At 70.7% G+C, this 13,527-nt stretch overlaps 4 protein-coding genes across 4 annotated transcripts; 2 read left to right on the forward strand and 2 right to left on the reverse strand.

The window, feature by feature from the left end:
- Window positions 1–1,864: 1,864 nt before the first annotated feature.
- CHLNCDRAFT_144589 (hypothetical protein) lies at window positions 1,865–2,756 on the forward strand (the record flags this gene model as incomplete). Its single annotated transcript, XM_005848728.1, has 3 exons — window positions 1,865–2,191; window positions 2,388–2,533; window positions 2,711–2,756. The coding sequence occupies 3 exons, from the start codon at window positions 1,865–1,867 to the stop codon at window positions 2,754–2,756; spliced, it is 519 nt and encodes a 172-aa protein (XP_005848790.1).
- A 1,319-nt stretch (window positions 2,757–4,075) lies between these two features.
- Window positions 4,076–5,244, reverse strand: CHLNCDRAFT_9728 (hypothetical protein; the record flags this gene model as incomplete). Its single annotated transcript, XM_005848949.1, has 2 exons — window positions 4,076–4,327; window positions 4,558–5,244. Coding segments are annotated over 2 exons (939 nt in total), but the record flags the coding sequence as incomplete, so codon positions are not given.
- Window positions 5,245–6,014: 770 nt separating this feature from the next.
- CHLNCDRAFT_144591 (hypothetical protein) lies at window positions 6,015–9,272 on the reverse strand (the record flags this gene model as incomplete). The annotated part of the gene is made up of 4 exons (XM_005848950.1): window positions 6,015–6,298; window positions 6,470–7,045; window positions 7,168–7,274; window positions 7,468–9,272. The coding sequence occupies 4 exons, from the start codon at window positions 9,270–9,272 to the stop codon at window positions 6,015–6,017; spliced, it is 2,772 nt and encodes a 923-aa protein (XP_005849012.1).
- A 411-nt stretch (window positions 9,273–9,683) lies between these two features.
- CHLNCDRAFT_21979 (hypothetical protein) lies at window positions 9,684–13,160 on the forward strand (the record flags this gene model as incomplete). Its single annotated transcript, XM_005848729.1, has 11 exons — window positions 9,684–9,803; window positions 9,992–10,066; window positions 10,299–10,425; window positions 10,587–10,708; window positions 11,000–11,145; window positions 11,379–11,493; window positions 11,693–11,830; window positions 12,071–12,160; window positions 12,347–12,463; window positions 12,742–12,843; window positions 13,089–13,160. The coding sequence occupies 11 exons, from the start codon at window positions 9,684–9,686 to the stop codon at window positions 13,158–13,160; spliced, it is 1,224 nt and encodes a 407-aa protein (XP_005848791.1).
- Between the last annotated feature and the right edge of the window lie 367 nt (window positions 13,161–13,527).

The raw sequence follows: 13,527 nt of genomic DNA on the forward strand, positions 1-13,527 counted from the left end.
AACACTCACTCGCACAATCGCTCACTCACTCACTCACTCAATCACGCATGCACACATGCACAGCCGCCGGCACCACCACCGCTGCGGCCACCCCGCCTCTCTCCTCCTATTCCAACCTGCCTCTCCCCGCCGCGCACACACACTCTCACACCCCCGCGTGGAACACGCACCACCACCACCACCACCACCACCACCCACCCACCCACCCGACGCCTCCATCTTGGCATCCAGCCGGTCCAGCAGGGCGGGCATGTCGAGGCGGTGCGCCAGCCGCGCCGCCGCGGACAGCGTCTTGGCGGCGCCGGGCAGCTCAAAGTCGATGGCGTCCACCTGGGGGGGGCAGGCGGGGGGGGGGCAAGCAAGGGTGGGTGCAAGGGCGGTTGTGGGCCGACGCGGGAGCACGCAGGGAAGGAGGGAAGGAAGGAAGAGACCCAAACCGATGGGAGTGGCAGCCAGCCAGCTGGGTGCGCAGGCGCAGATAGGGCCCCTGGCTGGGGGCCGGCAGCAGCGGTGGAGGAGCAAGGTGGGCAAGCGGCTCCCCGCCCAAGCCCACGGCAGCGCCCACCCCGGCGCCCTCTAGGGCCACCCACCCACCTCCTCGTGCCGGTAGGCGAAGCGCAAGAAGTGCACGACGCGCTGCGGGCGGCGGCCAGCACAGGCAGGGCCGGGTGAGGCGGGGCATGGGCATGGGGGTGATGCCGGAGCACACCGGCGGTGCAACCGAGCGGGGGTGCTGGGGCAGGGCATGCACAGCGTGCGAGGTAGCGGGCGGCTGTGCTCGCGGGTGGCGGTCGATGGGGGCTGCCCCTCGAGCGGCGCCTGCCCCTGCCCCTGGCCCTCACCTTGAGCGTGAACCCCTCCAGCGACTGCTCCTCCCGCGCCAGCGCCAGAGCATCGCTCATCACCACCTGACGCAGCGGCGGCGGTGAGGTGAGCATGCGCGCTATGCATGGCGACGGACAAGTTTGCCGCAGCTGCGACGGCCGGGCCGCGAAGCTGCAGCTGCTACACTCTGCACGGTTGCAGGCGGCCGGAGGGGCACACAGCGCTCACCTCCAGATTGGTGTATGGGTCGAGCAGGTGGCCGTTGGCGGCGGCGGCCAGCGGCGCGGGACGGCCGTCCTCCTGCCGCGCGCTGGCCACCGCCCTGAGGACCGAGCTCTGCTCCGCCAGCACGCCCTCCAGGTGCACCGGCAGCCGCCTGCCCTCGCAGATGAAGACGGCATCCTCGTCTGACTGGCCGGCGGGCACGTAGAACTCTACAGCCAGCTCATCGGAGTACTCGGAGAAGGGCGGCAGCTCTGTCTGCGTCATGATGGCTCACAGAGTAGGAAAAACAGCAGCATGCAAGCGCAAAATGGGACGCCGCCTTCCTCAACTCCGGCCTTGTCCGAAGCGCAGAAACACGGTTGGAGCGAATTGATCTGTGCTCCAGTCGACCAATTGTGAGCAACGCTCAACGGTTTGGCGGTGGTAATGCTGGCTGGGCGTGCCGGCGACTGCGGCGGCGGCTGGGCTGGCTGTGCGCCACCAGCCGCCGTCGCAGCGGCGGCAGTCGGCGTTACTGCCATGAGTCGCCTGATCACTGCCCAGCAGCAAGTCCAAGCCTGTAAATAGAGCAACACATCTCTGCACCCCACTCCACATACACTGCACACCCTCCCGCACAGCGGGGCGGCAGCGCAAGACGGCGATGTAGTACCAGATCGTTCCGGCGCTTTGACTCGCTGCTGGCAGTGTCCAATCGACGGACAGCTCACCACAACTCGACTTGCAGCAGTGAGCAGCTCCCCTCGCAGCCCAGGCCATTTCGGGCACTGCTCTGTTCCCGCAGCAGCGCTCGCCCGGATTGTGCGCGATCGGCATGCAGAGCCTGATCGCGGGCAGCCCCCTGGGGCGCGCGGCAGCAGCGCCGCGAGGCGCCGGCCCCCGCCCCGCCGCCACCCGCCTCGTCGCGCCGCCGCGGCAGCCAGCCAGGCGCGGCATCGTGGCGCGGTCCGACCTGGCTTCTACCACCTTCACCCTGCTGGAGTATGAATACGTCTGGTCTGGGGATGAGCTTGTGCAGAAGCGGGAGCCGTGGATGGCAGAGCACTTGCGGGTGCTGCGTGAGGCGGTGAGTCACGGCGGCGGCGGCGGCTGTGTGCGGTTGCGGGCGGGCGTGTGGCGGCGGTGGATGGGGCGCTTTCAGGTGGGCATGCCCAGCCGGCTGGCATCACCTCACGAGGGCATGTCGCATGCCGCCGCCGCCGCTTCAGCCACCGCCAGCTGGGCGGCGCCTCCTTGCAATGGGGCCCCGCTGCATTGCCAGCGGCGGTCCGCTGCCTGGAGCACCGCTTGCGCCCTTCACCCGCCCACCCCCCTTCGTCCCCGCCTGCGCGCTGCAGGCTGCCTCGGGCAAGCTGTGGATGTTTGGCCCGGTCAACGAGCCGATCAGCGGCGGCCTGCTGGTGTGGAAAGAAACGAGCGAGGAGGACATCAGAGCCTTCATGCAGACAGACCCCTTCTACACACAAGGCGTGGTGAAGAGCTGGTGAGGGCCTCCTCTTGGGAGCGGCGGCACAGCTGCCTGCCGCCGGCCCGCGTGTGTGCATGCGGGCGCGCGGCGCATGCGGCTGCGCTGCGCAGCCGGTGCTGCCAGCTGTCGAGGGCGCGGCCTTGAGCCGAGCGCGGCGACCGCGCGGCGCCCCTCCCCCCTCTGCCGCCGCAGGACGCTCCGCCCCTATTACGTTGTGGGCGGCGCGGGCGGCCTGTGAGTGAGCGCGAGGAGGGAGCAGGCTAGCAGCAGTACTGCGCACCACTGGCACTGGCAGCCAGCGCTGTGCGCCGATTGGGCAGGACCCATGCTGGCGGGTGCCCACCACGTGTGGTGCCCAGCACATGTGGTGCCACTTTTAACCACAAGGCAACTGACCCAACCCATTTGAGCTGAGAGGTAGCGCAGCCAGCTGCATCAGCAGTAAAGAGCGACGAAGCACCGCTGCCGCGTGTCACGGCGCCGCGGCGCGCCCGCTGCTGCCGCCGCCCGCCCCGCCGACGCGGGCGCCGCCCTTGACGCGCCGGTGCCGCTTCAGCGGCTCCGCTACGGGGCCGCTGCGCCCGCGCTTGCGCAGCAGCTTGCCCAGGCAGTTGAGCAGGCAGGAGTCTATCTTGCAGGGGGAGTCTGCGGGGGAGCAGGGGGCGCGGGGCGGGCAGGGTGCGGCAAACTCAGCCAAGCTTACGAGCGGAGGGGAGGCGCGGCAGTCTCGTTTGCCTCTCCTGCTCCCTTCCTTGCAGTGACAGTCCCTGCGGGCGCCCCTAAAAACCCTTAAGCCCCACCCACCGGATGTGCCGCTGCTGAGCCTGCTGAGGGGAGAGCTGCTGGTCCCGGAATCGCGGTTGAGCAGCGGCTGCCCCACAGCCACCGTCAGCGTGGGCAGCCAGCCGTCGCCGCCTGCATTGGGCGTCACACGCGGGCGGCGGCGGCGGCGCGTTGCGTGGGCTGCTGCCAGGCTGCCAGGCAGCGCCGCAGGCGGGGCTGCCAGCAGAGGCTGCCTGCCTGCTGGGCGGCGGCATGCCTCTGCGCAGCACACACACACACACAGGCCGGCCGGCTTCGGGCACCACCCTGTCCCTGTCGCTGCTTCAGGGAGCAGCGCCCGCCCACCTGCATCCGCCGCCGCCCGCAGCAGCGCCGCCATCTCCCCTTCCCCATGCAGCATCAGGGCCAGGTCTAGCGCCGTCTGGCCGTCGTGAGTCGCCGCCGCGGGGTCCGCTCCTGCTGCCAGCAGTGCCGCCGCGCACCCCGCGTGCCCGTTCTGCAGAGAGAGGGCAGCACGCAGGCCGGGGGGAGCTCGCAGCTCTCGCAGCAGCATGGACAGCGGTCGCTGCTGCATTGCATTCAGGTTCGCAGGCTCTGTTGCATTCATCATTGCATGGCTGAAGCGCCCACCGGGAGAAGGCAAGCAGGGTGTGTCGCCCCCACCACCACCACCGCCACACACACACACAGGCGTACACACAGCTGCACACACACACACACACGCCTCACTGCGCACATTCCCTCCACCCCCACCCCACCCCCACCCCTTACCTCTGCCGCCATGTGCAGCGGCGTCCAGCCGCTCATCACCCGCAGCCCCGGGTCCGCCCCGGCCGCCAGCAGCGCGGCCAGCACGTCGCAGTGGCCGTGGCGGGCGGCCAGGTGAAGCGGCGCGCGCCCGTCCTTCATCACAGCATCCACGTTGGCCCCCGCCGCCAGAAGCGCCTCCACACATGCGATGTGCGCATCTGGGGCAGAGGCGGGGTGGGCAGGCGGCGGGCCGGGGTGGGGGGGGCAGGTAGCAGGCTGAGGTGGGCAGGCAGCAGGCCGGCAGGGCAGCGGCCGGGGCCGCGGCAGGGTGGGGTGGCGGCAGGCCGGCGGCAGCGACACCGTGCAGGCGGGAGCGGCGGCGCACGCCAGCTGGCCCGGCCGTGCCACCATGCCCCCACCACCCGCCGTTCCTCACACACGCACGCACGCACGCACGCGCGCACACACACACACACACACACACACACACACACACACACACACACTGATCGCCCGCCACCGGCCCCCTGGGCCCCCAGCTCACATGCGGCGGCCAGGTGCAGCGGCGTCTTGAAGAAGGAGTCCGCGGGGCTGGCCTCCGCCCCCGCCCGCTGCAGCACCACCAGGCAGTTTGCGTTGCCGTTTTGTGCCGCCAGGTGCGCCGGCGTCCACCCGTCAGCGCGGCGGTGGTTGGGGTCTGCCCCGGGCGCCGCCACCAGCACCGCCACCGCGTCGGCGTGCCCGTTCTGTGCTGCCAGGTGCAGCGGCGTGGCGCCGTCCCGCAGCAGGCCGTCCCGCAGCATGGCCGAGGGGCTGGCGCCGGCTGCCAGCAGCGCCTGCACGCACGCCGTGTGCCCGTTTTTTGCGGCCAGGTGCAGCGGGCGGCGGGAGTCCTTGTTGGGCACCTCTAGGCCGGCCCTGCCGCCGGGGGCCGCCAGCAGGGCCGCCACGCAGGCGGCGTGCCCCTCTGCCGCCGCCTTGTGCACAGCAAGCTCGCCCCACATGCTGTCCGCTGCCGCGGGGCTGCTCCCCGCCTCCAGCAGCACCCGAAGCGCCGCCTCCTGCCCCGCCTTGGCTGCCAGGTGCAGCGGCTGGCGGCCCCAGATGTCGGCGATGCCCGGTGGGGCGCCCGCAGCCAGCAGCCGCGACAGCTGCTCCAGAGCGCCCAGCTGCGCGGCGCGGTGCAGCGGCGTGAGGCCATCCAGCCCCAGCTCTGTGCATAAACTTGCGGCTCCCTGCAGGCAGGAAAAAAGCACTGGGAAGAGGGTGCGAGGCGCAGAGTGGTTGTGGCTGGAGCGGCGTGGCGGCAGCTAGGGCACCGCCGCCGTTGCCGCCGCCGGGCGTGCCGCATTCGCGGAGGGAGTTGAGCGCACGTGCTTGGAGTCCTCCGCGTCGCTGGAGATCTCGAGGGCCAGCAATCCTCGCTCCGCGGACGCATACGACGACATGCGAAAAGCCCCTGACCTAGCGACGCTTGCAAGCCAAGGCGCACGCTTGGCTGGCTGCGGAACCGGCAGGCGGGCATGTGGTTCAGGGCTGCCGCATTTTGCGCTGCCGTGTAGGGTCCAAGCAGCTGGGGGCGGGAGCGGCGCCCAGGTGGCGCCCGGCTGGCAGGAACCGCCCTCCGGCACGCTGAAGGCGCCTGGTGCTGTCTATCGCCAGATGCTGGATCTGCATGCATCCAAGCCGCAGCGGTGGAGTCCATGAGCCTCGCGGCAGCATGCCTCTGTGCCTGAGCCACACCCACCGCTGGCGCCTTTTCCCACCCGCCGGCGCCCTGGCGGCCAGCGAGGCCCGCCTCGCAGAGAATGGTTGTCCGGCTTGCGTACTTTGCATGGAGTCAAAAAGACGCCAGAAGCGGCAGTGCAGGCTATGCGGGGCAAGGCAGGCGCAGCAGGCTGGGCAGGAGCTGGCAGCGCCCGCCTGTTGCCGCTCCCTTAGAAATGGGTGACCCAGGGGGAGGTCACGCCGGCTGCTGCCCACCTTGCTGCTCCTGCTGCTCCCGCTGCGCCTCTCGCCCCTGCTGCTGCTGCTCCTCCTCACCCGCCAGCCCTCGCAGCAGCCGCACACAGCCCGCCCGCCGCCACTCCTCTGCCTCCCGCAGCGGCGTCCAGTCGCGGCCGGCGCAGGCGGCCGCCAGGTCAGCGCCTCCCCGCCGCAGCGCGCCCAGCGCCTCAGCGTGGCCCCAGCGTGCCGCCAGGTGGGCGGGCGCCAGCTGGCGGGGGCACCGCGACCGCTGGTTGGGGTCTGCAGTGCAGGCGGGGCCAGGAAGCCAGCAGCGGTGCAAGGCCGCAGCGGGCTCAGCCACAGCAGCACAAGGCCTGCTGCCGACCGCCACCCTCCATGCACCTGTGCCCTGCCGCTCACACCGCTACCCCTTGGTTGCCAGCAGCAGCAGCCTGGCGCCTCCAGCCCCACCTGCGCCGGCAGCCAGCAGCAGCTGCACCACAGCCGCCATGCCCCACTGGGCCGCCAGGTGGAGGGCGGTGAGGCCAGAGGCGTCGGTCAGCGCCAGGTGGCACTGCAGGGCGCTGCCGGCAGCTCGGCCGGTTCCTGCGCCGCCGCTTTCAATAGCACCATCACTGCTGCTGCTGCTGCCGCTGCTGCCGCTGCTGCTGCTGTTGGCTCTGCTGCCGGCGAGGTGCTCCAGCAGGAGCGACACCGCGCCCGCGTGCCCAAACTGGGCGGCAAACATGAGGGGCGTCTGCCCGCCGCCTGCCGCGGGTGACGAGCCGTCCGCCGCGCCCGCAGCGCCGCGCCCTGGCTCTGCCTCCGCTGCCGCCGCCCGCGGAGCTGCGGCGGCCGCGGCGGCGGCGGCGGCGGGCGCGGAGGCCTGCCAGCAGTCGGCGCCGTCAGCTAGCAGCAGGCGCATGGCGGCGAGGTGGTTGCGGGCCGCGGCGCGGTGCAGGGGCGCCGTGCCGCTGCGGTCTGCTGCCGCCGAGGGGTCGGCTCCTAGCTGCAGCAGTGCAGCCACCGCCCCATCCTTGCCGTAGCCTGGGGAAGGGGTTGGGAGGGTGGTGCAGCAGGGTGAGGGAAGGTGGGCTTTCTGTAAATCAAGCACGAGGCAGTCATGAGAGGCTCCACACATGGAGCCAGCATGCCAGACCCGGCCCCACCTGCCGCAAACTGCAGCGCCGTCTGGCCCTTGCGGTCCCGGGCATCCACATCGCCGCCGGCCGCAGCATACTCGGCGATGGCGACGGCGTCTCCCAGCCATGCCGCCCTGCGTCGGCGGGGGGCAGCCCCGCGGGCGCGGCGGCTGAGCCGATGCAGCTATACAAGGCCAGCGGGGCCGCGCGGGCGGCAGGCGGCGAGGGGACGCACAAGACGCGGCGGGGGGCAGGGCCTGCAGCAGCGCAAGGGCCGGCATGGCACTCTCCGCCGCGGGGCGCCGCCACGCGGGCCGCTCGCCTCACCTCCACACATCGATGGCGGCGCCGGCGGCAGCGGCGCGGACCTGGCGGTACGCAACGCCTCGCAGCTGCACGGCGGCTGCCGAAGGCCGCTCCTGCTGGCCCGCCTGCTGCGCCTGCTGCCGGTCATCCTGAAGCTGCTGCATCCCACTCTCCCGCGCCCCCCCACTACTGGGATGCTCGCTGGCAGGCAAGTTGTGGACCGGCCGGCTGGCCGCCGCGGCCCGCAGCGCCTGCAAAAGCGCCGCCTGCCTGGCACTACCGCTGCTGCTGCTGCCGCTGCCGCTGCTATTGGCGCAGCTGCTGCCAGTGGTACCATCGCTGGTACCATCGCTGGTACCATCACTGGCGCCGCTGCCGGGCTCCCGTTGGAAGACAGCCACCGCTCTGGGGTAGCCCGCCTGGCGGGTCTCTGGCAGCCAGTGCAGGAGGCGCAGGGGCGGCTGCTGCCGAAGGCCCCACTCCTCCAGCTTCTGCTGCTGCTGCTGGTGCTGCTGCGGGGAGGTGACTCCCTGCTGCTTCTGATTCTGCTGCTGTGAAGGGCTGCCTCCCCGCTGCTGCTGCCCCTCTGAAGCATGCGAGCAGCTGGCGCCGCCGGCCGCCACAAGGGGCATCCAAGCCAGCAGGCGGCCGCCGGGCACCAGCGTGTGCGCCGCCAGCTGCAGCAGCGCACCCAGCAGCTGCCGCCAGCCGCCTGCACCGCCAGCTGCCTCCTCGGCTTCTGCTGCTGCTGCTCCCGCTGCGCTGCCTGCGCCTGCTGCTGTGCCGACTGCGCTGCCTGCGGCTGCCGATGTGTCCGCTGCATTGCCTGCCCCGCCGGCCTCCACGGTGGTGCGGTAGCCATAGGGAAGGTCGGTGATGATGGCATCCAGTACTGCCGGGGGAAGCAGGTATCGCAGGGAAGCTGCGTCGGCCTGCATGAACACAGGCAATCTGCCGCCGGGGCAGCCGCTGGGGCTGCTGCTGGGGTTGGTGTCTGTGGTGCAGCGCTGGCTGGGGTGGCGTGCAAAGTGGGTGGGGTCGATGTCGGATCCCACAGCCAGCCCCGCCCCGTGCAGCTGCAGGGCAGCTTCCAGCAGGCTGCCAGTACCGCAGAAAGGGTCCAGCACCAGCGCGCCAGGGTGGACGGCTGCCAGGCTGGCGCTGACGGCCGCCAGCTCAGGAGCCATGGCGGTAGGGCCCAGCCGCCGGGCAGCTTCCCCAGCACCGGCAGGCAGCGGCGCCCCAGCCACCAGCTCCAGGCCAATGAGCACCTCTGGCTGCTGCTGCTGCTGCTCCTGGATGCACCAGAGGGCTGGCAGCCCCGCCTGCGGGCTGCATCCCAGCCCCAGCTGCTGCAGGCGGCGGCGCAGGAAGCGCTCGGCTGGCGCCCTGGCCGCGCCGCCTCCCCAGCTGAGCACTCTGAGCGGGTGCTGCGCTGCGGAGCCGCCTGCGGCTTGCAGCGCCTGGGCGGCGGCCGCCGCGGCAGCTTCGAGCGTCGGCGCCGCCGCCAGCGGCTGGAGGGCGGCTGTTAGGAGCGTGCACCTCTGCGCCGCCTCCAGCAGCAGCGGCAGGTCGAGGCCTGCAGCGCTGGGCTGCTGGGAGGCAGGGCATGTGCAGCCAGCTTCCGCCAGCAACAGGTCTCCGGCGTTCACGGCGAGCGGCAGCGGCGGGGCGGCCGCCACGGTGCCGCCGCAGCGCCGCAGCGCAGCCTGCCGGTACTGTTCTTGCAGCTCGGGCACACAGAAGGCGCGGAGCTCCCGGATGAGACGGCTGGGAGCCCACAGCAGCAACACGGGGCCCCGACTCGCCGCCATGTCCAGCGACATGGGCGGGAGTCGATGAAACTAGACTCTAACCGATCATGGGGACACGATGCGATGCGTTGGGAGGCCTGAAACGCTCGCATTTCGAAGCCGTGCTAAGCCTGCTGCCGGCACAGGGCGCGCACAGACAAAAACAGCCGCCCTACAGCGTGTGACAATATGAATCGTGAGCGCCGAACATCGCAGGCACGTCTGAAATTCGCCAGCAAGTGAATGGACTCGCCGGCCGGCCATGCGGCGGCGTTCGCGGCGGGTGCTGCGCTGGGGGCGGCGGCGCTGTACCTGTACACCCGGCACGAGTGGTCACAGCAGACAGCGGCGCCGCCGGCAGCAGGCGACGGCACCCAACAAGCGGCGGCCGCCGTCCCTTCCGCTGCCGCCAGCAGCCCGCCTGCCAACGGCAGCCAGTTTAGCATGGCAGAGTTTGAGCAGGACGAAGTCCTGGAGGAACAGCTCACCCGCAACGTGCAATTCTTCGGTCTACCTGCCCAGAAGCGCATCGGCGGTAGCTTTGTGGTGGTGGTCGGCCTGGGGGTGAGCTGGCGGCAGTGGCGGCAGCCGCTCCTTGCAGCGCCGAGTGCTCCTGCAGTGGCTGCTCTTGAGCTGCCTGGTCTTGGCGCGTCTGGCAGCGGGAGCTACTGGCTTTGTGGCACATCAGCCACATGCCACGCGGGCCCAGGCTGTCCCAATGCCGCTGCTGCCGCTGCTGCCGCGTGCTGCAGGGCGTGGGCTCGCATGCGGCGCACCTGCTGCTGCGGTCGGGAGTGGGGCGCCTGCGCCTGATCGATTTCGACCAGGTGGGTGCTGCATCCTGCTGTGTTTAGGGTTTAGGTTACCCTAAACCCTACAAAATCCGGTGGGTGCTGCATCCCGGCGCCTGGCCGGCTGGCTGGCCAGAGGCAGGCGCCAGGCCGGCTGTCGGCAGCGCAGCCCTCCCACCACAGCCACGTCGATGCGGCAGTTGAGCCCCACGCCTTCCCTGCTGCTGCTCCTCCCCATCACCGCCAAACCCACGCTCCCGCGGCGCAGGTCACCCTGTCCTCCCTCAACCGCCACTGCCTGGCCACCAGGGCCGACGTGGGGCTGCCCAAGGCCGCCTGCCTGGCCCGACACTTCCGAGGCGCGCCCATGCCCTGGCTGCCGCTGCTGCGCTTGGGTGCCCCAGGGGCGCCTTGCTGCTGCCCCTGGCGGCGGCGCCGAGCGTGCTGCAGCAGGCGGCACCCCCTGGCTCGCCCCACGCCTCCCTTTCTTCCCCCTGCCTCACGCCTCTCCCCCTGCCCCCTGCCTCCCCTCCCCCTCCACGCCCCACGCCCACAGACATCCTCCCCGAGGCGGCTGTGGAGGCGCGCGTGGAGATGTACACGCAGGAAGGGGAAGAGGCACTGCTGGCGGGGGCGCCCGACTTTGTGCTGGATGCAATCGACAACATCGACACCAAGGTGGGTGGGCGGGTGGGTGGCTGGGTGAGGGTGCAGGGGGCTGCGCCTGCTGCAGGCCGTTCCACGTTGAGGAAATGGGGCGATGGCAGCGCCTCGTGCTATGGGTGGCTCGCCCGCGGCTTCCTTGCGCAGCTGCTGTGTTTCATGGAGCCATGCTCATGAGCCCAACAACCTGCCGGCTTCCTGAGAAGCTTCTCAGGAATGCGCCTGTGCTGCTCTTGAACAGCCCACCGGCCCAGCCAGCCACGCCTCAAGCCACCTGCCCCCAAACCTGCTCGCCCGCGCCCGCAGGTGGCGCTGCTGGCCGCCTGCCGGCGGCGCGGCATCCCGGTGCTGTGCTGCGCGGGGGCGGGCGCCAAGGCCGACCCCACCCGCCTGCGCCTGGTGGATGTGTCGGAGGCGGCGGCGGACCCGCTGGCGCGCGCTGTGCGGCGCCGGTGAGGGAGGGTGCCTGGGTGGAGGGGTGGTGGTTGAGGTGGTGGTGGTGGCGGGACTGGTGGCCTGGCAGGCAGCGGTCTTACTTGCCATGCAAACGCTTGCAATAGAGGGACCTTCCTCCTCCCTTCCCTCGCCGCACACGACGCGCTCGCCCGCGAGTGCGCAGCCGCCCCCGCTGCCGCCCGACACACACACCTCACGAGCTCCGCCATCCCTCCCCGCCCCCGTGCAGCCTGCGGGGCGACCACGGCATCGAGGAGGGGCTGCCTATCTTGCTATCTACAGAGCGGCCGCGGTGTGGGCTGGTGTACGGCGGCGGTGAGGGCAGCAACCCGCTGGACTACCAGGTGCCACATGTGCCGCTTCGTGTACCGCCGTACTGCTGTACTGCTGCACTGTGTGCTCTTGCTGCTGGCCTGTGCCGCTGCGCTGCCTCGTGCTGCCCGGTGCCCAGCGCCGAGGAGCTGGCCTGCGCCTTTGCCTGCGCTCCTGTCGCCCAAATGTACCTGTACCGAGGCGGTACCGTTCCTCGTCGGTACCGCCCAGGTGGTCCCCAACTTCCGCATCCGCACCATCCCCGTGCTGGGCACCACCCCCGCCATCTTTGGGCTGGCCGCCGCCGCCTACGTGCTGTGCCAGCTGGCGGGGCAGCCGTTTGTCTCGGAGCCGCACTTCCGGGTGCAGGTGGACCGACGCTGCTGCTGTTGTGTGCCGTGTGTGTGTGCGTGAGGGAGAGGAAGCGTGTCGCTGTGTGTGTGTGTGCGCTCATGCGGTGAGGAGTGGGTCGGCGTCCGGCCCCCGCCAGCCTGCATGCTCGCCCTCCCCCGCCACGCTGCCACAGGCCCCGTTGTGCTGCCTGCTGCCCGCTGCATTGGCCCCTTGCAACTGCCCCTGCTTGCGCTGCTCTCCTGCGCCGCACTGCAGCCCAAGCAGTATGCCGGTATCTTCCAGGCGCTGTACGAGCGGGAGGAGCTACGGTACGGTACCGCAGAGGGGATTGGGGTGGACGCAGAGGTGGGCGCTGGGTGGTGGAGGTGGCGTGGCGGGTGCTGCTGCTGCTGCTGCTTCCGCACCTGCTGCCCGACCGCTGTGATGCATCGGCCGCCACCCTTTGCCCACTTGCCACTGCCCGTACAGCACACCCACACGCCTTACACACAAGCATGCCCATGCGACCACCCACCCCCTGCGGACCCGCAGGAGGTTGAGGTGCTCGTGAAGGAGCTGTGGCGCGGGCGCAGCGCGCGCGCCCCGCATCCGCCGCCGCACGACAGGGGCGTCACCCGGTCTGTGGGCCACCTCACGCTGACGCGCTGGGTGCGTGGGTTGTGTGCTGTGCCCCGCAAGAACCTGCCTGGCCCGGCCCTGCACTCTTGGCCTTTGCGCTGCTGGCTGGGATTGGCATGGAGCGGGCCGGGGGCCGCCGCCACTGCCCGGCCCCGGGGGGAGAGAGAGACGGCCGCCAGTGGATGCAGTGTGCACAACACTCGATCCGCACCATACACACAGAGACACACGCACACCGCCACACACACACATGCACACACATACACACACAGAATCAACCCCACACCCCACCCCACACTCCCCTGCAGGACCCGGCGCGCCCTGCATCCATTGACAACCTGGTGCTGCTGACCCATGCCGAGGCAGACAGCCACGAGCAGCTGGGCAGCCTCGAGGCGCTGCGGCGCCAGGTGGGCCACAGGCTGGGCTGGGCTGGGCGCCGGCCTGTGGGTGCGGGTGCGGGCGTGGGCATGGCCGGGCCCGCTGCAATGTAATGGCTTTTTTGTCCTGCTCTGCCGGGAGGGAGCTCAGCCTGTCTGCTGACCTTCCTTTCTGCACCCCCAAGCAGTTTCCCATTCCCCATTTTACACACAAACAATTTTACACACACACCACGCGCGCCTGCCCTCCCTTCCCGTGCGCCGCCGCCTGGCAGGAGCCGGAGCTGTGCCGGCGGGTGGAGGCGGTGCTGGAGCGGGCGCGGCTTGAGTTCCGGTGGAGAGCCTGAGGCGGCGTCTGAGGCTGTCAGCGGCAGCAAAACGTTCTCAAACCTCAGTTGACTAAGTTGAGGGCTGGGGGAGGCGGGCGAGGCAAGGGCCAGGGTGCTTGTGGCCAGAGGCGGGTGGCCCGCTGGGCAGCTGGCGAGCAGCTGCTGTCGCCGCGCCAGCTCTGACATTTTATGGGTGGGATCATTAATCCTATCGAGCCTGTCTTCTTGGTCTTGGGTTACAAGCAATGCAGTGCGGTGCGCTGATCCCAGCCATGCCCAATAAATTGGCAACGCATGTGAAGCCAGGGGAAGAAAGGAGGGAGGGGCGCCAGCTGAACACAAGGCAGGGCGCCGCCTGGGCCAGCTGAGCGGCGCCACAAGTTTT

The sequence above is a fragment of the Chlorella variabilis genome (assembly GCF_000147415.1).
Source record: "Chlorella variabilis unplaced genomic scaffold CHLNCscaffold_7, whole genome shotgun sequence".
NCBI classification, from domain to species: Eukaryota; Viridiplantae; Chlorophyta; class Trebouxiophyceae; order Chlorellales; family Chlorellaceae; genus Chlorella; species Chlorella variabilis.